A 25,911-nucleotide genomic window follows, 5' to 3' on the forward strand; every position below is an offset into this window, starting at 1 on the left:
TTGAATTGATTGGAAATACTTGGACCACAGACTAACAGTTTAATTTTTTCCACTCATAACTGTGGAAAAAATAAATAAACTTTGTTCCTCTAACTTGCATGTTTAAAACGAGAAAACCGACGGAAACAATTGCATGTTGAAGATAACTGTATTCTTGTTGGTGTTTTCACACGTTTATCCTTGGCTGAATAGGTATATAATAAGTAAGAAAAATCGTAATACAGATAATTTGTAGTTTTTTGAATAAATACTTAATTGCTTTGCAGAGAATATTATACTTTGATAATCTATGCACTTTTACATAAAGTTAGTTACTTATTCTGTTTGTGAATCTGAAATAACCTTTAAATATATATGCGGTAGTTTGCTTGTTAGATTGAGAGAGATACTGGTAGAAAGAAAGTTGGAATGGACTTTAAGGGGTTTGGCGGGACCAACGTGTCGGTCACATTCCACGTGTCTATAATACGATGAAAGGCACGTGAATTGCAACGAAACAAAGTAAATGTACGTACCCTACTTCGGTAATCCCTCTGAAAGGAATTAATATCAGCAACGGAGTAATATGCAAGGTAAATAAATGGTGTAATACAGAACCCTACCTCTATTTATTGTTACAAAGAATATAAATCAAACTGAGTTATTCTTACTGCTACCATTCTGGTTTTTCATGAGTATATACTTGGCTTGGGTAAAAAAGAAACACACTTTTCAATCCCTGGTTTTTTTAATTTTAGTCAGCAGCTTCAATCACGATATAAACCTATAAAATCAGTTTTCTTGGCCCATTTGGTACTGTACATGATTTAAAGCTTTCACATGTTCATCTCATCCTTTCTTTCTTCATCCATCACTGTCCTTGTATGTATACATGCTTGAATGAAACAGTCATCAGAAAAGAAATTAGAATCTGGAAAGTCAGTTTTCTGATTCTTTTTCATTAAAAGGCAGAATAAAATGTAAATGCGTAACATAAATTAAATTAGAGCAAACAAAGTTTTGTAGTTAACGTTTCGAAAATTGTCGTTTATTTGTTTGGTTAAGCTCCTTTAGTTGTTTTTTACTTTTAACTTTATTTTTGGGAGTTCTCGCATGCCGTAGATGGCGCGCTACCTCTTTCTTATAAACAACAACAATGCGCATAAAGATAGTCCCAGAGAGTTTCCAATGTTAGAAACCTATACTATGCGTTACTCTTCTGCTTCGAGTCACAGACTCTGTTAATTTTTTTGTAACCAACACTAGTAAAGTGGCCAGAGTTCTGTGCAACACATCACGCAACGTTTCCAGTCTCCACACTTCACTAAAATGGTAACGTCTGAACTCTCTAATAACCACCACCACCAGCACATTAGCAGCAACAATTCTCCCATGGCGAAGCCCAATTCCCGAAACAAAAACTCCTCTATATTCCTCTCCGACGGTTGCCTTTTCCTTGGAGGAGCATTATCCGCTCTTGTCCTCGTCTGGGGTTTCTCCTCCTTCACCACCTTCCCCAACGACACCCTCAACTTCGAAACCCTTTCCCAAAACGACGCCGCGTCGTCCCGCACTCCCGACTTAACTTTCGACCCTCCAGACAAAACCTTCTTCGACGACCCGCAAATGGGGTACACCATGGACAAGAAAGTCCGGAACTGGGATGAGAAGCGCAGGGAGTGGCTCAAACTCCACCCTTCGTTTTCCGCCGGAGCACGAGAAAGGGTTTTGATGATCACCGGGTCGCAGCCGGAGCCGTGCCGGAACCCTATCGGCGACCACCTCCTCCTGCGGTTTTTTAAGAACAAGGTGGACTACTGTCGGCTACACGGGTACGATATTTTGTACAACAACGCACTCTTAGACCCCAAGATGTTCGCGTATTGGGCCAAGTACCCTGTGGTGCGGGCCGCGATGATGGCCCACCCGGAGGCCGAGTGGATCTGGTGGGTTGACTCGGACGCGTTGTTCACCGACATGGAGTTCAAGCTCCCTCTGGAGCGTTACAAGGGGCACAACCTTGTCGTTCACGGGTGGCCCCACCTGATTCACGAGAAAAGAAGTTGGACGGGCCTGAACGCCGGCGTCTTCTTGATCCGAAACTGTCAGTGGTCTTTGGACTTCATGGACTCGTGGGCCAGCATGGGCCCGCAGACGCCCAATTACGAGAAATGGGGAAAGACGCTGCGGTCAACTTTCAAGGACAAGTTCTTCCCGGAGTCAGACGATCAGACGGGCCTGGCGTATCTGATCGCGATCGAGAAGAATAAATGGGCGGACAGGATTTACCTGGAGAGCGATTACTACTTCGAAGGTTACTGGAAGGAGATCGTGGGAACGCTGCAGAACATCAGCGAGAAATACACGGAGATGGAGAAAGGGGTGCGCAGGTTAAGGAGGCGCCACGCCGAGAAGGTGAGCGAGAGTTACGGTGACACGAGGGAGGAGTATTTGAAGGGTGCCGGATTCAGTACAGGGAGCTCGCGGAGACCCTTCATCACGCACTTCACCGGTTGCCAACCCTGCAGCGGAAAGTACAATGCCATGTATTCCGCCGACGATTGCTGGAACGGAATGCACAAAGCTCTCAATTTCGCCGATAATCAGGTCCTGCGCAATTACGGTTTCCGGCGCCCCGATCTACTCCTTAACTCCGTTTCCCCTCTCCCTTTTGGTTATCCTCATCCATGACATCATCATCATGACGATTATGACCATGACCCCAGGTAATTCTTTAACTAATCTACTAATATTCTTCACCAATGTCAACTAATATTCCTGAACCAGTAGTTTATTTATTATTATAAAATATTTTATTCCAGTTTAAGTGATAATTAAAATGAAAGGGATCATTTCATTCTTCCCGAATCCCCAAAATCTATTTTAATTTGTTTGGTGCTTTGTCCCATATTCTTTGGTAATTTTGTCTCCCTCACCTTTTTTTCTTTTGACTAAATAAATGCTCTTTTTGATTATTATTATTACCTTGCTGTGTAAATTAGAACCCAACTATTCTGGTTCCCCCGCCGAAATATCCTCTCAAACCACCGGTGACAGCGTAAAGTGAAATCCTCTGTAATAATTATAAGATTTTGTTTACTTCCAGTAAATAGAGTATTCAAACGGTTATGTTTCTTAAAGACTATTAAATTATTATATATATAATACGTTGTTATTCACTATTGAAACTTGGATATTGTACAATCATTATTAGCAGAGTATTATTTTCTAATGAAAAAAATGGTATTTCATTTTATCTCAACAACACCGGTCCTTTTACTGAACCAAAGCTTTGCGTAACATCCAGAGTTACATAGGCATAACAGTAGTGAAACGTGAATGAAGACAAATAGGAAGTGGTGAAGAAATGAAGGAAGTTGAGTTTGTGCACACTGACAAGATTTGAATATGGTATGGATTGGGGCAATCGAATGAAATGATACCTTGTATTATTGCAACATGCGGGTAGGGTGCCAGTTACGTTGTTGTTTGTGGCTCAACCAACATCATCTTCAAATCATTCACTCAATCCAAGGAAGTCAATCTACATACACCCAACAATGTTTATCATTACTAACTGGATTATTGATTCTGACAATCATGGCATTGGCTAAAAGACCACTTTTACTAATTTTTTTTGCATTCATACAGTTGATAAGCTGATTTTTTTTGAAGAACCTTTTCTTTGTTTGAATCTTGAGGTGTTTAAAATGTGCAAGACAATTCCAAAAAATGGAACACCCTACCTTGTTTGTTGTTTGTTGCGGAAACATTTTATCGTGGATGTAATAAATGCTTAATTTTGGATGTGCAGTGTGAAGGACCCAGTGAGGTTGGATACATTTTACTGCGGACATGGATAGATGATGGGCATGAGCATGTGCATGTGCATGAGTACAGAGCTTTCTTTCATCGATCTGTATTATTATCGGGATTGTGGGGTCACACTCAACACTTATACCATTTAGTACCATACCCACCCATGTTAATATATATATTAGTTACTGTGGTGACGGACTTTTTTGCCTGTTTTTCTTTCCCTCTCTTTTTCTCACCAGGCTAGTGGCTGCACGTGTTACATATATACAAGTATAGCAAAATAACGGTGTTAAGCTCTGTGACCTTGTTATGGCAGATGTTTTAGTGTACCCAAAATCAAGATGGCCCAATAAGCCATGGACTGTGGCGTGCATTTTTGGAATGTGAGTTTTTCGTTTGCAAACCCTTTAAACTCAATTCTAAATTCAGGAGCCCAAACGATTCTTGAAAAAAAATCCTCATCTAATTGACTAAAATTCACAAAAATTAAGAACTAATTGAATTCCTAACAAAAATAGAGATCACATTGAACAAACACAACCAAAATGTTTAAGGCTTCTTTTTGTTATTCATTACAATTCACTAAAATTGATTTATGATTGTAAGTTTGTTAATATTAATAAATTAAACTGTTAACACTTATAGTTTTTTTTTTTGTCTTTTACCGTCATTCGTCAGTGAGTGTATTTGCTGTTTTGTTATATTAGTTAGTGATTATTGTATTAATTTTTTGGCTGATATGTTTTCCAATTTATTTGCATTTATTTGGTGAATCAATTCACTGCTCTTTTACAACCCATTTTGTTGTTTTTTTAGTTACTGCATCTCAATCCAACCTTCAATAAACAATTTCTTTTGTGAGCGCCTCAAACTGCTCCACTCCAACTTTTTCTTCCTGCACCTCATGGGTATAGTGGCAAATGTTAGTCATTAGTTTTCTTTTATTAGTGGGAGAGTTAAAGTCACAATTAAGGGTATCAAAATGAGTTAACCAATTTCATAGAGGTTGATTCACCACAGGTTGAGCTAAAATAAGTCAACTCAATCTAACTTACTTTTTTGTGAGCAAAAATTTTTGCAACTCGATCCAACCCATCACAGATTGGTGGGTTGACTCACTTACGAATATTTTTATTTTATTTTTGTAATTTATTGCATTGGAGTGAGAGTGGAGTGACTCAATTTACTTTTTATATTAGTTGAATCAAAGTGTTCATCTAGTTCTCAGAGATATTATTATAAAGATAATAGTTAAAGTTTAAAGTATCAACATATAAAAGCACATAAATAAATAAATCAAACATGCAAATTATTCAAATATTATTGAACAATATTTTAGTATTTAAAAATATTAAATTATAAACTTATATAATTAGAAGTAGTAAATAATTATAATAAAAAAAAAATTGTAAAAAAAAAGTTAATAGCGTTGTTGGTGTGTTGTGGTCAACCTACTTTCAATGTGACTCGACCCGTTTAATCCTTAAGTTAAGTTTATAATAATATATTTCGAAATATGTAATTCAAAAGCTATTTATAGATTAAAAAATATATTTCAAAATGTACATTTTTTAATGTTTTTTTATTGGCAAGTAATGAAATATATTTAACAGAGCATTTAAGATGCCCAAACTCTTTAGAACCTACACACCAAGTGATTTTCCTTACTTAGTATACATAATTATTATTAATCCAAGTTCAACACTATTATTTAATAAAAGATTGGATAATTTACAGAAAAGAACTCATATAGAAGGACCTTGTTCTCGTAAAAGTTCTTATGATCTGTGTTAGTGTTTATGCTTTGATTTTCTTATATAGTCTAATGTATTTTTCTTTTAAATATATTTTGAATTTTGAATTTGAAAAATGTTTCTAAATTCAAAAATATATTTTGGAATACATATTTCGAAATATAATTCATTAAATACACATTTCGGAATATAATTCATTAAAAAGAAAGGGATTGTGCATAACTTTTAGCTTTTTATTATAATTTATTGAGAGATAATTTGAGGTTTATGAATTTTATGAAGGTAGAGTAAGAAAAGAAGAGAAAGGTGCCGGAAGAGACAGAAGAAACAGTCTTTCAGTACTTGGATCGACACTACACAACAATGGTCAAGGAGATCGGAAAAGGTGAGAGAATGAAAATTTGAGAGGAATTGCGAAACTCGTTGCTGCGAGACGAAAAATTCATGTTTGTAAACATAAATAGATTACCAACTTAAACCATAGGAGGTCAAGAAACTTAAACCATAAATTGCATTACAGTACTTCTCGTTCTTCACCCCCTGGATGGAAGAACTGTAAACCCATTAAATCCGTCTACCACTTTCTCCTCTCGTGGTCGATGATCTATTCATACATTCCCCATACAAATTGAGGGGGTAATAAATGAAATTATCAAGTAAACCACAGTCACAGAAAGATGCTGTTAACCAAGGAAATTTGTTGAGTAACAACATGCAAACTCGTTTTAATACAGCCTCTGTATCACGAGCTCAACTTTAGTCTAAAAAATAACATCTCTATTTTGTGATTGTTTCCAGCATATACTTACAAACGGGCTTCTCTGAGGTCCTCACCGGAACTTTGATTTGTGTTGTCCGAAGTAGAGGCATTTCCCTTTTGTTTGGCAAGCCTTTTTGCCATCCTACGGTGCTTCACTTTCCCTGATTTACCACAACAATCCGCCTCACCACCTAAACCAAGGTGTATTGCATAAAAGTCAGAGACAGCATGCATAACGCGATCAATAACACAACAATACATTGATAAAAAAATAGTGAGCATGTTCTTGGAACCTTCCTCAGAAGCATTTGATCGAACAGGTGGAGCATCGCGTGCAACACGAGTGGAAGTCAGAGGCAACAGCGGTCCAATAAGTTTTCCGCGATGAACGGCTTCTTCCTTCAGCTTCTTCTTCCGAATTTTCTTTCGCTGGGCCCTGCTGAGCTTCTCTGTTTCTGAGTCATGCTCTTCGTCAACGCTAGTCGAGGAGTTGTTGTCACTATGATCCAAAGTACCTACATTTCAACAATGTTTCTTTCAATTCTTGCTTGCGATTGTTAAAGCATGGTTCTTGCTGTCCAAAATCGTACCTGAAATAACGTCAGAAGCAGACTCTTCGATCAAGGGTTCCGCAGGTTCCAACTCTCGTTCGCGCTAGACGACGATAAAAGAATACTATTAACCTTGGAATTGAAAGAAAATAATGAGAGGCAGAAAGATATACCTGAGGAGAGGAGGGATATAGCATATTAACGATGGCTTCATTGAACCTGCGTTTTCTGTCATTAGGGTTCATCAAACCAACATCAAAATTTGAAATTTAATGTGACACTCGCGGAGATGGATCTACTATACAGCGTCGAAGGAGGGATTCGTTTAAGGTTCTGTCTCTCAGTATTTTGGGGTTTGTTTACTATCAATTTTTAAAAAGGTATTATTATTTGATATCTAATAAATTTCTACACACATTTTATTTTTATTATTTAAAGATAAAATATTCTTAAAAATAAATTGTGAAGTGGTGCATATACAGTATACAAAAAGATATTTTATTTTAAAATTATTCTCAAGAAACTGCGTTGTCATGACTTCTTTTAACCAATACTTTTCAACAAAATATTATCATCAATGGGGGATGGAATACAAAAACTCTAAAAAGCTTGAAAACTTAGTGATATTTATAGCGACGTTTCCAGAAATGAATTATACGTACTAAATACATTCTAAGATTCCAAATAGTGGACTCTACAAAATATAACTCTGGATGTATAAATAAATTATTTATAATAATAAATTAAATAAATATAACAACATAAATAACTTTTTTAGACCGTAAGTTAAAAAATTTCTATATATATATATATATATATATATATATATTATTTTTAGTAAGACTAAATCTTAAACAAATTATATAATACAAATATCAACCTTTTTTTTACACATATACTAAGCTTAAATAGTTAACATGATTTTTACATTTTATTATTTTATATGTGATAGTCCAGTGCCACCTTACCATCACTACAAAGCATGGGGAAGCCAGGAAAAATAGAGTCCAATGTGAGAAGCGCAGTTAAGTAATTAGCTTAAATATATTTTTTATCTTTTAATTTTATTAAAAGTTCGAATTAGTTTATTTTTAAAAATTTAAACAAATTTAGTTCATATATTTTAAAATATGTGAATTTAATTTTTTTAAGTTTATTTGACGTTACAAATATATTTTTCAATTAATATTAAAATGAAAATGTGTCAAATGGTATAAACAAATTTAAATATTAGTATGGAACGCGTTTGAAACATCAAATAAACATAAAAAAAATTTGGTTAAAATAATTAAATTCATTTTTTTTTACATTTAAATAACTGAATTAAATAAAATTTTTAAAAAGAATTCATTTTAATTTTCAGAGAAAATTAAAGAATAAAAAATATATTTAACTATTAAAAAAAAATTGTAGTTATACAAGGTCAGGAATTGCTAATTTTAAAGGCCCTTCTTTACGATTTTGTTAAACCACAAGCTATAATTTATTCAGTGATTTCTTTCTCAGCATTTCAATTCTATGCTTAATATAAGGATTTATTCATTTTCATTTGGGTAAATGGACCAAACAAAAACTATTTTTCACCTCGCTTTTCAATTACATGATAACTTGATACATTTTACATTCTACTTCACAACCTCTAATCTCATTTCACTCCCATAATCAAATTGTTGAAACATAAAACATATTTTTAACACTGTATCCATTTACCAACTGAGGGAACTATTGTTGTAATGATTAAAAATTATTGAAATGTATTAACTAACTTTATTTAATATAAATAAGTTCTTTTAATTAAAATATAATGATTTTTTTATTGTTTAAAACAATAAAATGTTTGAATAAATTAAAACTCAATATCTCCATGTACCAAAGAAAAATAATATTGGGAATACTCTTAGAAATTACTCCTTAATATTAATGTTTTTTGCTTCGATTTTATTTGCTTTTTTTTATATAAAAGAAAAGGTGTAAGGGATCAAAGGGTAGACATAAAAGAAAAAGTCCAAAGTCAAAAGCATGGTGTCTGCGCGAATGACTGATGTGAAAAAAAAAAATGGCTTAATTGGCTCACGTTTTTTGTTGACTCGTCACTGGAGGATGACAAGATTGTGAGTTAAAGAGTGAAGAATAACCCTAAAAATTCAGCACATAAACATTGACTCGCATCATTTCCCTTCTCACATTTTTATTCTTCTGTGAACAAGAAAAAATATATTATATTATATTCATCAGGCATGCTATGCCCATGTAATTTATGTTCGATCCAAAATATAAAAAACGTTGATTATGATCCACACCTGTGTCCTGTCTCTAAAATATTTTCTATACAGTAACTTATTTCAAATTTTCAAACATTTCTACATTTAATATGGGTAATTAAACCAATAAGTAATTACGTAATATCATTTTTATAAATATTAATATTTTTAAACATGCAGGTCTAATACTAAATTAGAAATTAAATCGATAAATAATAACACTATATCGTAACTTTATTCTTAACGTAATACCATTTTAACAAATATTATTCGTATTTTAAACAGGGATGCCTAATGCTAAACATTTATTTCACAACTTAGAGGGATATGGAATCTTAAAAATAAGACTTAGTTATCTAACATGTGCGCATATCTTTAACTGAATTAGATTTGACTTAAGTCGAGTTAATTAAAAAAAAATTATGTTAACTCAACTTTGAACTTGTTGAATTTGGACTTTCTTTTTGAAATTCAGCCTTACCGCGATAACTTTAAAGTTATGTTTGAATATTGTAATGGAGTGCAGAACAGAACAAAATGAGATAAAATAAATTTGTGTAAATACAAAACCATAACTCTTTTTTTTTTGCTAAGAAACTTTTATGGTAGTTTTTTTAATCGGCATTTTTAATGGTAAATCTATAAAATAAAACCTTTTTTTCTATCACATTTTTCAAATTAAAAGAAAATAAAATGTTTATATTAGATGGAAAAAGTTGAAATCCATTTCACCAAGTTTTACACATTTTTCCTGCGATCACACTTTCATTCCATCATCTTCTGATTATTTACTCGCACTTTGGTAAATAACAAACAGTAGTGTATATAGAAGCAACAAAATCACTATGAAAATATCAAAGTTCTTTTGATAATTAATTTGGTCACACATAAATCATTTTAAATATTAATTGCCAACAACTAACATCGGTTGGAAAAATCCAAAAAAAAAAAAAACTGTTGCAGACTTTATATTTGTAGCATATATGTATAGTTAAATAAATGGAATAACAGAGGCATTTTGCTAAAAGAAAAGCCAGGAGTTTAATAGCTTGTGGTACGGAATTTGGTCAAATGCAGATACCATTAGTTCTTCAAACTTAAATAATAATAATAATAATAATTATTATTATTTTTATTTTTATTTTTATTATTGTTATTACGATGATGATGATGATAATATAGAATGGACACGTGCGTAATACAATCATCAATCATGCAATAATAACACTTTCAGGCGGCTATTCTTCAAATTTCACGACTAATCAATCGATCTCACACTCATTATTTAACTGACTCTTCTTGACCCTCAATCCTTGGTCAGTTATTAATTTTTAGATTTAATTTTTTATTTTCACAGATTAATAAAGATACTTTACACAAATTATTTCTTTTTTAAATTACTTTTGCTGTAAATAATTTTGTTATTTGCTAAAATAATTTTTGTAATCAAGAATATTTTAGGGCACAAGTCTTTGTACCCCAGCACTCAGCCACATCATTAACAAGGTTAAAAATAGGGACCAATATCCATAGCTTACATGCACTTGTATAATTTATCATTTCCCTGTCCCAAAATAGTAAAAAGAAAAAGACTCTGTCTAGTTTGTGATGTTGGCCATTTCTAGCAACCGCTCAATCTTCTGAATTCCAAAAGGCACCAACAATTATTTAAAAGCACATTGACACCACATTTTACCATTTTTTTTACCATTTTCATATTTATAAGTTAATTTGTCTTGAATTACAAGTTAATTTTAAGATGATAAAAAAAGTGACCAAATGTAGGTGTCAATCTATCATTTCTCATATATATATATATATATATATTGAAATTGACAGTTTATGAGTGTAGCACTTTAATATAATGGCGGAAGCTAGGCGGCTATAATTAAAACATTAAGATTATATTGGAAAAATAGTTTAAGAGTAAATAAATTATGTTGTTGCCAACAGAATGGAAGTGTCCTTTCATTCCATGAGTAGTTTGGTTTCAATTGACAAAAACAGTGACACGGAGTTATAAGAATAAAATCTAAAAATTATTATTTTTCCAGTTAAGTAAATTTAATAAAATAAAAGTTTGAAGATGATAGTTATTTTAACACAAGCAAATAACAAAAAATCACATGATTCACATATTTTTTAAAAACAAGAAATCACATTATTCAAAACATAATGTTGAAAGAAGACAAGCATGGAGGATACATTTTATATAAAAAAAATAATCATAGTAATAATATTATAATTAAGATGCTGATCCATCCAACCTCATTATTTTGACCATGAATGCGATGAGTTCGCATATGCATTAATGATGATATGTTCCGCCGACGGTCAAGACAAAAATCACGTCTGAATCCTGAGCTGCCCCATCCTCAAGTCGTTGTCTTTTATTGACATTCCATGCAACAATGCACCCTCCTTCATCATCGTTACCCTCAATTTGAACACGACAATCTATAAATACAAGTTCAAAAGCAGAACACCAACATCGTACTATCTTATAGCCACCATCCACATCCAATTTTAATCATCGTCATCCCCACAGAAAATCAAACCAAACCAAACCAAACCAACCAAACTAGTGATCTAAGTTATGGAAGCTTATTCCAGCTCTTACCCTGCAGCGTCCAAATCTAATTCTCTGCTTCATTCTGTGAGGAAGGCACAAGCAAAACCTTGGAAGAAGGCGCCGGTGGCACCAGTGGCACCGACACCGATCAGAGTGTACAAGGTGGATGCTATCAACTTCCGCGACCTTGTTCAGCGGCTTACGGGTGCACCCGAATTCAACCCTGAACTGCATAATCAACTTTTCCAAAGGGTTTCACCTATTGCTACCGCGCCCCCAAGCAGAGACAACATCGTTGCACCACCCTCAACTGTGTCCTCCACGAACTGGTACCAGGGGCAGAAACCTCAAACATTGGAATTGAATTTATCATCTTCCTCTCCTTATAACTGGTGCTCTGTCCCTCGCACCACCCAAGGAACCATGGCCACCTTGGAACCGGGTCGGGTTCTTTAGTTTTTCTATAACTTCTTTTTTTCTTCTTAATGCTATTATAATGAAATAACATAATTTAAACCATCTCCTTTAGCTATATATGTTCAATCATTTTCTCTGATGCAGATAGTTTTTGTCCACAATTTGTTTCTTCTGGACTTCAACTATCTAGATCTAGGATCCAGCATATGCTAGCTAGCTACACCTTTTTTTCATTTATGTACTCTTATGTATAGATGAAAAAATATAAATTGAATAAAAGTTGAAAAGTTTGGTTGATCACTAAGGCTGTTTCATTAGGAAAAAAGTTATACGAAATGTGCAGATTCGTGTGATTGGTGTTAAACTGAATTGAAAAGAAAAGTTATAAATTCAATATGGAAGAGAGAATATAATTCATTTCAGGTCGTTTTTAAGTAATTGAATTCAAGTGTGTTTTGATACACACGTAGCCCGAAGTAAAATCGATAAATATTTCACGAATGCGATAGAATGCACGTGGGGAAGATGAAACGAACTCTAAGTGAGAAGAAAAAAACGTTCAAAAGAATGAATTATACAAAACCTGTTTGTGGATAATTTACGAATTACACGTTTGTAAGACTCGTGTTTCACTGCTGCATCACTACGCAATCATATATTCTGCTCATTACATCTAGATAAGACTAAGTTTGCTTCATCATAATATATTAATAATAATTGTTTTCACTATAATCAAACAAAGCACGTGTTGTTCATTGTCCATGGACCTTCAAGTTTTCCAACTTGACGGGCCACATCCAGCCCAATTTAAATGTTATTTTTAGAGTGAAAACACACTTCCATGAATCAATCACCTAGAGTCAACACACTGATTGTAGCATGTACACTTTTTTTTTTTTTTTTGTTGAAGTTTTTCCTATTATGAACTTCAATCAATGAACACCAAGTACCGTCCAATCGTCGGAAGTATGACTACAAGATTTGAATCCAATCTAGAACATGGAGAATGTTCGAAGACCAATGTAAACTTAACTTAAGAAGGCGATAAAATAAGTTATAAGTAATCTTGGACTCGGGAATTGGACACAAGTCTTTAATAAGAGATTTTGTTGATTAAGAGGTTTTGATTTATTAATTCCTGTAACTTAAGAGATATTTTAGCAAAAGATAAAGAAGATTGTATTTTTAATTATTTTATCTTTAGAGGGTTAGAGATATATGATTTGAAGTTTTTGGAACAATAAGTAGAAAGGTAATCCATAGGTCTAGGAACTTGAATTCTCTAACTCAAAAAAACATTAACTTTGAATTACATTATTCATTTATTCGTAATTCTTTGGTTTAAAACCAATTTTATGCTCGAACAACTATTCAGTGTTGTAAAAAAATATATAAGGTGACCCTGATACGTGTTTTATATAAACATGGAGATAAATATAACCATGTTTTTCTTAAAGATGTATAAAGGATATGAAAAAAGCCCAATTATTAAATTTTCAGATTTTAGATTTAAATTATTCAACCCAATTGGAACGCTGTCCAGCCCTGGTTAAATTTGTGTGAAATAGGTTAACTGCTTTTTTGGTTGAAAAAAAATCTTTAATGCCACATCACATAATTGCAAAACCTTGACACGTCAAGGTGTAGGTTGCGGTGGTGTCCGTTTATCATTTTCCCCGAAAACAAATCTTTTACGTATTTTTTTTTATTACCTCCTTTATTTCCCACTTTTCATATTCGTCTAAATATAATTTTAACTACCATAAAATAATCATTTATCCCGATTTTGATTCTCATAAAAAAAATTCATCCTATAAAGTTTTAATTTCTTGATTTTAGTTTGTTTAATTGTAGTCTTTGTATATTCAATAAATGTTTTGTGTAAATATGGGGGCATGATCTTTTGCGTGTCGATATTTATACGTGATTGTGGTTAAAAATGGCACCATTAGTTTTACAATAAAAATTCAATGAATCAAGCTTTTGAAGATATAAATGTGAAGTCATAGAGGAAATACTGAGAAGACTGATCAGCTTTGAACTAATACTTAACTTGACTAAATTGATACATAATCTATTCATTTAAGGTTTGATTAAAAGTATTTAATTAATTAAAATGTGAAGAAATGTAAACGTAAACATAATTAACAAAGAGAAAGGACATGTTTTTCAAAATTACGAATTAAAAGAATAAAAAGTGTCTTTAATCTCATTTAAAATGAAGAAAGGTTGCAGAGTTAGAAATAAGAATGAATTAGAAAAAGGCAATGGGAAATTAGAATTAAACGTAAACAACAAAATTTAGTGGTTTGTGAAACCTGAAACGGCGTCGCAGAGTATGGTCTTATCTGGTGAAGGAGGGGGAGTCTTGAGTTGGGAGGAAGTGGCGATCGAAATCTGGTAAGAGGCTGTCATCAATCAATCAATCAAACCAAACCATGTCGTGGTTTGCAAGGACAATCGCAAACTCACTCAGACTCGACGACGACGACGATATCGACGACGACAATGGCGGTAACCTAAAATCCCCTCCGCAGAAACCCGAATCAGAACCCGTTCAACCCGATTCCGCATCCACTCCAAGTCCCACTGCGCGCGGGGTCAAAGAGGATTTCGACGAGCTCACCAAATCCTTTTCCCGCCAGATATGGGGCGTCGCCTCCTTCCTCGCCCCACCGCCTGATCCCCAACCCCGTAGTCCCGACGCCGATCTGAACTCCTCCGACGAAGATATTATCGCCGGAATCCGTAATGATTTCGCCGAGATTGGTGGCAAGTTCAAGAGCGGGATCTCCAAAATTTCTGGCAATAAGACGGTATCTGAATTCACCAAGATTGCTTCGAGCTTCCTTCAGCTTGGATCCGAAGAGGAATACGATCTGGATGGCGATGTCGGAGTTACCGAGGACGTGGTTGCCTTTGCCAGAAGCGTAGCGCTGCATCCAGAAACTTGGCTCGATTTCCCTCTTCCTGACGATTCCGATTCTGATGGTATATCGACTTTTTCACTCTTGGTTATGCAAATTATGCTTACCGTTCCAATCGAAATTTCGAGATGATTTATTTTTACTTCTAGACATATATATAATAGTTGTGGCTATCCTCGCAGTTTGCCCTAATGGGCTTCTTAAGATGTTCATGTGTGTATTTTAGATGATATTTGATCGTGGCTGATGTTTCACTATATCTGGAATTTTGTTGCTTAGATTTTGATTTGTCCGATGCGCAACATGAGCACGCTTTAGCTGTTGAACATATGGCACCAAGCTTAGCTGCTCTTAGAATGGAACTGTGCCCCGGATACATGAGTGATGGTAACTTTTGGAAGATTTATTTTGTACTCCTGCATCCTAGACTCAGCAAAAGCGATGCTGATATTTTATCCACCCCCCAAGTGAGTTAAATTTTATTGGCGTTGGTTTTCTATATTCGTTGCATTTGTATAGTTTTTGTCGGACAAATGTGAGTTGATGCCTCTTAAGTAAAATGATTGTGTTGTTTTGGTTTCTTTGTCTGATGCTCTTAATTGCTTTAACTTTCCTCGGGTGCTACTAATTATTGAAGCAGAGAAAATTAAGGTATTTCATTGTTCAGGGTAAATATGGCATTGGAATCTTACAACGTAATCTTAAATCTTGTTATGAAAGTCCTTCATGATTCATGAAGTTATAAGTTATGTGTGATCCCTTTTTATCACTGCAGAAGTGTCCAGCATGCTCCAAAATAAACAGTGTCATGCTTGTCACATTTGATGTTAGCTATGTGGTAATTGTGGTATTACTTGTATCGTGCTTGCCTTTGTTACTACCAATTGTTTTATGTGTGCAGATAGTGGAAGCCAGAGCAATGTTAACTCAGGCCTTAGACAAAAGAGGTAAGGAAAAGAAAGAATCGGACTTATCTGCGGGAGGCGATATTCCTCCAAAAGAGGAAGAACAACATCTCCTTGTGCCAAACAATCCTCCAATTGAATCTCCACCTCTTCAGGCATCTGTTGTTGAAGCAGTCCCGTCCGAGGTTGAAATGGAGAAAAATGCCACTCAAAGTGATGCTCCACAAATTATTGTCAAGTCCGTGGTTAAAGAGGAACCGGTAAAGCCATCTGCAGAACAACCAGCATCTGGTTCAACCAATAGGTTTTTGGATGAAACCTATGAGGACGATGCCGATGATTGGTTGAAAGAAGAGGATAGTTCTGAGATGGTTGGTCCCAGTGGAACTTATATTGAAACTGGTAATGATGAGGATGTGTCATTCAGTGATCTTGAGGAGGACGATATTGATGTACATGAAAGTCATAAGAAAACTAGATCAGGCTCTGACTCTTCAACAAAAGACTCCCGAGATTGGGTTCAGTTAGGTAGAAGTTCTCCTAGCTCTGATAAGGATAGGTTCTCTGTTGAAAGCAAACATGCTGGTTCTGAGCATTCAAGTTCTCGTAATTCTGTGACCAAGGAGTCCAGTGATTGGCTTAACGTTGATGACATTGATGTAATATGACAATGCCTTGGAATATGTCCCAGAGGTAAGTTTTTTATGTGATTCCCTTATATTTTGTGAATATCTGCATATAGTATGTGTACTCTTCTGAAAGACTGTCTGTAAATAAAACCAGTCTCCACTGGGCATTCTGCTGTGTATGGTTATTTATTGCACCGTACATAAACTAAATCTTCTATTTGATATCCGAATTTCTGGTAAATGGTCGTGATGAATATTTATTTAAAAGATGAGAACAACGACACTTTATCAACATATACCGCAGGTGTTATCTGTAGCAAAGTTTCTAAGCGTCCAATGCCATAGTCTTACTAGGGCTATTTGGTTCTGAGCTACCTAGAATCCTAGATGCTTCTTTTGAGGACTAAGTACCAAATTAGAGAACCTTTCAACACTATTCTTACAGACATTAAACATGTAGCTGTTATGCTTAAACGTCAGATATCTGAAGTAGTTTCTGCTCACTACTTGTATTTGGGCTTTGGTGTTTCTCTTGACTTTACGAAGATTCGTCTTTCTCTTTTAACTTTCATGCTCTTTACACATTTCTCGATGTTATTTTCTTTTTGAATTTTAATTACAAAATATTAATTGGTTCTGTTCTATTGTATGGGGTGGTGTAAATTACAGGATTAGCTATGTTGACAGGTTACAGCCTAAAAGATAGTTGCATATTGTATTGATAAATAATCTTACCTCTTCAATATTAATAGAAGACATGGAAACAAAACTAAGATTGTAAGATTAATTGTTATTGGACAACTTATAATATAGATGCTGACAGGATTGTTTGTTAGTAAATAATTAATTTGGTCCTTGCAGTATCATTCTCTCTTTTATTTGAAATTTTTAAAGTTTCGTACCACCTACCGTGTTAGTTTCTCTGTTTCTGAAACTGTTCTCGTGTTTTTTAAGTGTAGGCTGACTTAGGATATCTTTCATTTCCCTTCTCCAGTGGGGTATCTATTTGATCTTTTCTCTAAAAAAAAACATAAATATGATTCCTCGGGATTATATGCTACACATAGTACTCAATTAGTGTCCTAAACTTGTAGCATTTTGTCTGCGATGCTTTGTTTAGGAATTTATTTTGCTTAAGTATATACATTTTTTGTTTCTTATATTTTTTTTCATTATTAATGGTTAGACACGAGATACTAGTGAATATTTTGAAAGAAAATTGGTTTTAATGACCAATAATAATAGTCCAATTTTTTGTTGTTAAAGGTCATAAAACCTTATGGTACTTATTATGCTTAAATATTTTTAGAACTAAGTAAGAGAGGGAATGAGAGCTCGATGCACAAATTAATGGTTTATTAGATTGTTTTTTTTTTTTTTATCAAAGTTAACTTTACTTTTAGTTAAGGAGAGCTATTTGATTTATAAAATGTTTTCCACTTTTGTTAATTTTTTTATTACAAAATATGATGTATTGTTTTATTTTGTCCTTTATTTTTATGAATATGTGCAACAAACAAAAGTAATGAAAATAATTGTATTGTTTGTGTTTTTATTTTCTATTTTCACTGTTTTGCATATGACATTTGAAAACAATAAGTAAAATAAAATAAAATAAAGTGACATTTTTTGTAACAAATGAATACATGTTTTAGAACTAAATGGTTCCAAATTGTTACCAAGTTTAGTTATCTAGATGAAAGTGACAATTGTTGAACGTGGTATCAATTTTCATTGGTTTATTGTATTGACGATAATTTGAGTCCATTGTTAGTTGTGTTGTAGTGTTGCAAATTTACTAGCAATTAGTTTTAGTTTAGTGATTGTTACACGAGTTTTTGTAAGTAGCAGAACATGCTCATGACATTCCTCTCTGTAAAAAGGAATTTAGATGTTGTAAATATGTAAAAAATATCATGTGTCTTGTTTCTTTTCCTACTTTGAACATTCCAATCTGTGGCTATTTCTCTATCCATACATGCAAGTAGAAATTTGAATTAGATTTTATTTTCGTAGCAAGCGTCAATATGAGTTGGAGGATGATAGCCAGAGCCAGTACGTTTTAACGAACTATTGAAAAAAAAAAGGCTTGTGTTTTATTTTCTTCATTAGCCAAAAGAAAATTATTAGGGACTAGAAATCACGTGGGATTTTATTAGCACCTGTCTTGTTAAAACAGAAGGGAAGGGAAACTGTTCATGTCGACAAAAGGAGAGGCTGGTTTTGTTGTCTGCTTCGCCCCTCTCTTAAAGGTGGGCAGGCCTAATCCTTAAGATACTAATTATAAGTTGGAAGCTTTTCGTTTGGAAAATTATATCTTGAAAGTGAAAGTTATTTTTTTTAATAAAAGAAAATACACGAGAATTAGTTGTGCTAGAAAGAAAGTATCGAAGTGCCCTTTTGAATTAAAAAATATAATTATACAAATAGTTTTCAACATCAATGTATCATTTTCCTTAATAAAATCACCGGATCAAACAAAAATCAATGACCAGAAATTGGAACCAGAATATCAATAAAACTTTCTATGTGGGTAAATGCTCATCATGCACAAATTAATTTGTAAAAAGTGATTTCTGATCGTGTAACGGCCTTGGATATTGATGTGAGAAGAATGTGTACAATGATCATCAAATCAAAACGCAAGCTTACAATGTAGCCAGCTGCTCACTATTTCAGAGTAAAATTAAAAAGGTAAATTAAAAAAAAACTATGTACAGAGCTATTTAGGAGCGACATTGATAAAAGTAGAGGAAATAATTGAGGGGGGTTAAGATTGTGACGATCTAATTAACGGGGCCGAAACCGCCGGAAAGGCGTTCTAATCGAGACCACAACAAGCTTCCGAGTGATAATTTTGGCTTGGCTTCCACTGTGTCGTTGGTTTGGTGTATAACCGAAGAGGAGGAAGAGGATGAGGATGAAGATGATTGATGTAGCCTATGGGGCGACTTGTGATCAATAACCACGGATCCACCCGTCTCTCGTCTCACCAATTCCACGATATTTGGGTTCACTTCTTCTCCTGAACAATCTGTCACAAAGAATGATCCTACCGCTTTTCCTCCCTCCGTTCCGATCTCAACCCTCGATACGGATAACCCATTTTCACGAAACACCCGCGTCACATTCGACAGTAGCCCCACCCTGTTTTCAGTTACAATATCCACTCTCAATCCCTGCACCAGTGCACCACCAGTCATATATTTATATACATTCAAAATCCAACATCTCGATGTTTAAAAATACATACATGCGACACTCTGCGCTCCACTGCAGCGATTAAGCACAAGGCCAGTTTTTGCTTCTCGCTTTCGCTGGGAATAACTGAACTACCCATCTGCCTTATGTAGTACTCCTATGCATCACAATATAGCACGTGTTAGAACAACAGACCCACCAATGATTACAGTAAATTGAGATAGATAAATTATTATGTACCTGATGAGCCATGGATCTCTTGGAACTGATGGCGGCGTGGAACACCACATACTGCATGTCCGTTAACACGCACACGGTGTCGAACAACAGCTTAGGCCGGTCCCTGCTCCTCACGTTAACCACCAAGTACCCTTTGTCCTCGCATTTCCCGACAGACACGTGGGTCCCATCACAGCCTTTCTTGTGTTCCCCGCTGCTGTCTCCGTCACACGCGCGGCAACTCTCGTAATCCCTGTCCGCGTACATCAGCTGGTGGAGCCTCCGCTCCCTGTGGGTGTGCCCCGCCCCCAACCTCGTCACCCTCACCCTCTTCCTCTCTCCCCTATGGGCCGCCACCACATTCTCCAGCTGCTCCTCCACTAGGCCCAACCGTTTTGGGTCGCTTATGGGCCCAGCTTTCAACGCGTCTTCCACCAATATTATACAGGCCACCCTGTCGTTGTGGGTCCATGCAGTTGCAGCGGTAACGACGCAGCCCAGCTCAACCAACACCCCTGCTAGCTCTGATAGTAGGCCCGCTCGGTCCATCCCACTCATCTCCATCGCTGTTATCTCCCTTCCCACCACTTCTTCCTCTTCTCCTTTCTCACTACCCCCTTCTCTATCCTTTAAAATCTTTCCTTTACTTCTTGTCACGCACAGTTCCTGCACCATTATTATCTTTATTTCAAATCCTTCAAATCTCTTATTTCTTTCCAATCTTACTCTTAATCTTTTTATTTCAATTTTGTTTCTCAACTTTAACAAATTCGCTCTTTTTAGTCATAATAAGACAAAAAATTGTCTCATCAGGTATGCATTTATGTAGAGAAATCTCAGTGTGATATCGTTAAAACGTAATTTAACTAACTCTTCAATCCAAAAGTTAAATTACAATATAATTATAACATTCAGAGATTCATTTATGATGATAAAACATCAAGTACAACAATGTATTTGTATACTAACGATTTGAAGTGTGACGGCTTTATTTTTCAGTGCGAATAATATTTGTAGAAATAGACAGAATGTGACCTGCTGGATGTGGAGCATGAGCGTTTCGTCTGTGAGCTTCTTGCCAGCTTCATCAGTCACGTGGAACACTGAATTTTGCAATAAAGAAAAAGACCCACACGGCATGGATCAGAACCCGACTATTGACGTACGTTTGCAGATAATGAGAGTGTCCTACCAAGTTATGGGGCTTGGTGTTATATGACGCATGCATGTTATAAAAAGTGATAAGGTATTTATTTAATAATTATACATATCTGGGTGGATTCCGGAAAATGCAGAAAGCTGAGGAATAAAAGGGACTCGTGAGGGAGACACTGACCGTCCATAAACCATCCACCATCAGAGGAAATGTATGATTTGGAAATGATGAGATCAAGATCTGTCAGCACTTGCACCATCTCCAGTAATATCCCCTTCCTGTTTGCACTATCTACCTGCTTTTACACAACACACATTTTATTTAATTAGTGCTTCATTTTTCTTAAACAAAATGATCAAGTCTAGCTCTTAATTAATTACCAGTTCCTTTACACCACTGTTTTAACCATTTGATTCTTTTTGGTGATTACATACTTCATGCAAAAAATCTTATATACTTTCTGTAAAATTAGTCTTTTTCTCTCTATCGCTAATCATCTTATCCCTATAACCCGTGACACTCTTTCCTAACGGATTACGTCATTTTGATTGAATACAATCAAATTTAGTTTTCTTAAAGAAGAAGAGCTTTTTCTTCTTATATGATGACAAAAAGCAGACTCCTTTTATGCTTTGTCATTCATATCCTCTTTTAATGGTTAAAAAATCAAGCACGTATCACAATTTGCATTGGCTTTTGGTAGCAAGTGTTAAGAGTGACAACTCAGTGTCTTTGCATCTATCTAATATAATAACATAATTTAACAATGATTAGTTATCATACTTAAGCGCCAAGTGGTAATGTGCAGAATGGACATTAATCTAAGCCAAAGAAGTAGTATTAGTACATACTATAGCTGTGGGTGATGAGGTGATCATTGAAAGCCACAAATGACGAATTAGGAACACACAACGTACACAACCATGATTAAATAGTCAATTACAAAATGATAATTTAAGATATATGCAACTTGAACATAGAGAATTAAATCTAACCTTCACCACAGTGCAGTCTCGGCAAGAATCATTATCGATGCAGACCCTGCCAACACATGATCAAATACGTGTAATTCATTAACGAATCAATCCACCACGATGCGGCTAAGCCAGAAAAACAATGATGTCTGTCAAATTGAACAAGAATAACAAGAAGACGACAAGAAATTGCCAGAGAGGTTGTGCAGCAGTACCTGGGAGGATGTATTCTTTCTATGAGCGATTCTATCTCGCGATCGATGTGAGCGTGGTAACATATATCCATTCTTTCTAATCAACTATTTGAATTTGGAGGCTATTGGGCAATAACCCCAGAACCTGAACTGCTATCAGTATAACAAAGATTCACAGGCTGTTAACGTAACATGTTAATTATCTATCAAAAAAGAAATAAAACCTCTCATGTTTCGAAACTTTAGGATAGAGAAATCATTTTTCCAAAGAACGTGAAAAATCAAAACAAGCAAGCTAATAACATATATAGATTAGAAGCGTTCAAAGGGAATGAACAGAAGCGCGTATAATGAAGCGCCGTATATCTCGTTTCCGAAGCGATAATTGTTGCGACATGTATCATAACAATTATCTGTTAAAACGGAAAAGAAAGTTGTGTGGAAATTGAGAGGGGTTTCCATTGATCGTAGCAGCGAAGGTTTGAAAAGAATTGGTGCATGAAATTGTTGCATTATGAGGAATTTGAGAAGAAAAGAGGTAAAAGATTAATGAGAAATAATGTGATAGGCGATTACCTGGTGTTGAGGAAGGGATAGCAGCAGGTGAAATACATTGAGTGGAGGTTTCTGTTTGAGAAAGAATTGGAGAGAGAAGAGGATGAAAGAACGGGCCAAATCTTGATATTTTCTATCTTTGGCACTGCGGCCTCTATTAGGAAAACCCAAACACAACCAAAATGCAAAATTTCTGGGTTCTCTTCTCTTTCTTATATGTTGTTGTACTTGTTGGGAGCTGCGTTTGTTCGTGGCATATAGAGATACGACACAAGAGTGCTGGTAATAATAAGAGAGTTGGTTCTTGGTTCTGGCTTGGGAAATGGGAACAAAGAGTAAAATAGAAAAGAGAACGTGTTGTGACAGGGTGAATCTAGTAACTGGGGCACAGGTAGAGTGTGAACTATTATTATGGTAATGCCATGTGTCCTTTGTTTTGTAGGTGTGCAGTTGTTGGAAGATGATGCAGTCAAATATTACTACTGATATTAATGACGTTGTTGCGGCATCATGATGATTATTTCCCTGTCCAAGGGGAATCCACGTGTTCGCTTGAAGCACTTACTGGGTTCCCTTCTGGAATCGTATCATACCTTGTTTCCAATTTCTACCCTTCTCTTGCACGTGAAGTCACACACCACAACTTCTAATCAGATCAGTGTGTAGACATACGTTTTAATTTTTAAAGCAACTACAGATACCTATGACTTCTTTTATGTTCTTAGAAGTAATTTAGAATGTCTTATAAAATCACTTTTTTCCTATTTAATATATATAAAGTAGAATATATTTTCATCTTATAATTTTTGTAATTTTTAATATTAAATAGTTTTTATTATAAATAATTATTTAAATTAAAAAAGAAGTTATTTGAAGATAAATAATAAAAGTAATTTTACTTTATAAAATAATTAATTTTACATTAAAACAGTCATTTAAATGATAAAAATGGAAATGTAATTATTTTAATGTATTTAAAAGATGGAATTAAAAAAAATATGTGTCGAAAAAATAATCCCTTTATATATAAATATGATAAATAAAATAACTTTTAGAAAAGTCAAATATACGATAAAAAATAATGACTAAATATATTATTGATTACCAAATCTTCAAATAAAACCTTAAGTTATACATGAAGAAGAAATTTCTAATTTAGTACTATGATATATGTAGAAACTATACAATTTTTTTAATTATCTAATTAATGTTTCATTTAAAACTGCATTTAGACTCTTTATTTTTGTTTGAATCAATCATGATATACACAAATCATTTAAATATATTCTCATCATAAAACAATTAAAATACTAATATTTAATTTTATAAAATAAAATATTTATATTAAATTATAATTATATTTTTATAAACTCAAACTAATATAATAAAAATATTAGAATCTCTAAAAAATAAATACTACTTTTACAACTTGCGACATAAATTGTTAATACAATGGAAGTAATACTCAAATATTGTATTAGGATTTGTATAATACGTTATTATATCACTTTTAGCAATAATTATTATGCAAGGATATATATATAATCGAAGGAAAGAAATGAGTGGATCGAAGTAGAGAAATAGAAGGACGTAAAGAAATAAAAGAAGATAAAGAAATCGAAGAAAAAGATTAATCAAGAGTTGATTATATATAATATAGAAAAATGGTCAGGGAAGAATTTAGGGATGATATTGAAAGAACAATAGAGAGGGGGCACTCGTAAGACAAGATTGAAGGAGAAGTTAGGGATATTAAGTAAGAACTGTTGGAAACAGGAAATATGGTTTAATAGGCATAATTTATGCAACGTCAATGATTTTTAGAAAATTATTCTCATTATTATATATTTTATTTTATTTTATTTTGGCATGATTATAGAAAAAAGGGTAAAAAATGTAAGTAGGTTATTTGTGTCTAAAAAAAATTGTAACAAATGATATTTACAACAAAAATACTATGAGAATGCATCCAACACGATAAAGATAAACCCACTAATGATGATTGTAACAAATTTGAGTCATTGTTTTAGTTGATTTTTTTTACTAATTTTTATTTTATTCTTTCTTATTTATTTTCTAGCCTTTTTACGTTTTTTGCATTTACCGTTTTAGTTTATTTGTTTCCATGCCAATTTACACTTTTAGTTTTCAAATAACACGGTTGTTGAAAGTAAATTCTTATTTCAAGTTTAAATCTTTCTAAAAATCTAATCATTGAAAAAAAAATCTTAATTAATGTTCACGTATTCATAAAATTAGTTCAAGATATAAATGGTTTACAAATAAACTCTTTGTTAATCATTGAATCCTGAATTAAAATATTATAATTTAGATTGAAAAACAATTTATTTACTAACCCTACTACAAAAATTCACATCAAATTTATTTGATTCATTTAAAAATAAAAAATTAAACAAGCATCAAACCAAATTCTAGATAAACAATTACACAACTTATATACAGTATGATATTTATTTTTCTTATATTTTACACTAAGAATAATTTGTTAAACATATTTGACTACTGTTGTCTATATATCCCAATGATAAGAAAAACCAGAAGACTTATAAACAATAGGGAATTTGAGAATTGTCTACATATTGCAAAGAGTAATTTTGTAAACAAATACTAAAACAAATATAATGCTAAATTTACCTTAATCTTAAAGCATAATGAATTGATCTCATAAAAAATCAGAGTGAGAATTAAATTAAATTTTAAAATTTCTGTACCACAGGTAAAATTAGAAAATGTAACTTATTAATATCTTCATTCTCTAATTTTCATTTTATTTTTTATATCACAATTGTGTTACTAGTAATTCCATTCTGTTTAACCCTTTTTTTTATTTCTCTCTTTTCCATTTTCACTTTTTAGATTTTAACAAGTCAGCAGCCCTAGGCCAACCTTGAATGTTAAATCTTCTACATATATCTGCTATTTTTTTTTCCTTTTTTTTGTTGCAGATAGTTTGCATATTAGTATCGTTATCTGTAATGACACTCGGGCTATATCCAAAACAGAGAAGCGTCCACAAA

The 25,911-nt window shown here is 33.8% G+C and overlaps 5 protein-coding genes across 13 annotated transcripts; 3 read left to right on the forward strand and 2 right to left on the reverse strand.

Annotated features, from left to right (window-relative positions):
* Positions 1-1,105: 1,105 nt before the first annotated feature.
* LOC114173684 (galactomannan galactosyltransferase 1-like) lies at positions 1,106-4,210 on the forward strand. Of its 2 annotated transcripts, XR_003602544.1 has the most exons (3): positions 1,106-2,705; positions 3,287-3,390; positions 3,794-4,180. XR_003602544.1 is itself a non-coding variant. In XM_028058209.1 (2 exons), the coding sequence occupies exon 1, from the start codon at positions 1,309-1,311 to the stop codon at positions 2,668-2,670; it is 1,362 nt and encodes a 453-aa protein (XP_027914010.1). In that variant the 5' UTR covers positions 1,118-1,308; the 3' UTR covers positions 2,671-2,705; positions 3,794-4,210. The 2 variants fall into 2 exon arrangements, 1 of the variants encoding a protein (XP_027914010.1); XM_028058209.1 differs by lacking the exon at positions 3,287-3,390 and having other exon boundaries at positions 1,118-2,705; positions 3,794-4,210.
* A 1,742-nt stretch (positions 4,211-5,952) lies between these two features.
* LOC114173685 lies at positions 5,953-7,269 on the reverse strand. 2 transcript variants are annotated; one of them, XM_028058211.1, is made up of 4 exons: positions 7,037-7,269; positions 6,903-6,966; positions 6,610-6,827; positions 5,953-6,503 (listed from the first exon to the last, which is right to left on the reverse strand). In XM_028058211.1, exons 1-4 carry the CDS (start codon positions 7,106-7,108, stop codon positions 6,465-6,467), a joined length of 393 nt encoding a protein of 130 aa, XP_027914012.1. In that variant the 5' UTR covers positions 7,109-7,269; the 3' UTR covers positions 5,953-6,464. The 2 variants fall into 2 exon arrangements, with proteins under 2 accessions (XP_027914012.1, XP_027914011.1); XM_028058210.1 differs by having other exon boundaries at positions 6,606-6,827.
* A 4,275-nt stretch (positions 7,270-11,544) lies between these two features.
* Positions 11,545-12,413, forward strand: LOC114174046. Its single transcript, XM_028058787.1, has one exon. It carries the CDS (start codon positions 11,721-11,723, stop codon positions 12,150-12,152), a length of 432 nt encoding a protein of 143 aa, XP_027914588.1. The 5' UTR covers positions 11,545-11,720; the 3' UTR covers positions 12,153-12,413.
* Positions 12,414-14,372: 1,959 nt separating this feature from the next.
* LOC114173728 lies at positions 14,373-16,815 on the forward strand. Its single transcript, XM_028058297.1, has 3 exons — positions 14,373-15,104; positions 15,320-15,507; positions 15,942-16,815. Exons 1-3 carry the CDS (start codon positions 14,552-14,554, stop codon positions 16,611-16,613), a joined length of 1,413 nt encoding a protein of 470 aa, XP_027914098.1. The 5' UTR covers positions 14,373-14,551; the 3' UTR covers positions 16,614-16,815.
* Positions 16,816-19,204: 2,389 nt separating this feature from the next.
* Positions 19,205-23,512, reverse strand: LOC114174255 (ACT domain-containing protein ACR1-like). 7 transcript variants are annotated; one of them, XM_028059056.1, is made up of 8 exons: positions 22,895-23,512; positions 22,340-22,471; positions 22,146-22,191; positions 21,331-21,448; positions 21,030-21,097; positions 20,016-20,660; positions 19,828-19,932; positions 19,205-19,753 (listed from the first exon to the last, which is right to left on the reverse strand). In XM_028059056.1, the coding sequence occupies exons 2-8, from the start codon at positions 22,408-22,410 to the stop codon at positions 19,361-19,363; spliced, it is 1,446 nt and encodes a 481-aa protein (XP_027914857.1). In that variant the 5' UTR covers positions 22,411-22,471; positions 22,895-23,512; the 3' UTR covers positions 19,205-19,360. The 7 variants fall into 7 exon arrangements, with proteins under 7 accessions (XP_027914857.1, XP_027914858.1, XP_027914856.1 ...); XM_028059057.1 differs by having other exon boundaries at positions 22,340-22,497; XM_028059055.1 differs by having other exon boundaries at positions 22,340-22,468; positions 22,895-23,511.
* Positions 23,513-25,911: the final 2,399 nt, after the last annotated feature.

Source organism: Vigna unguiculata, chromosome 2 (assembly GCF_004118075.2).
Source record: "Vigna unguiculata cultivar IT97K-499-35 chromosome 2, ASM411807v1, whole genome shotgun sequence".
Taxonomy (NCBI): Eukaryota; Viridiplantae; Streptophyta; class Magnoliopsida; order Fabales; family Fabaceae; genus Vigna; species Vigna unguiculata.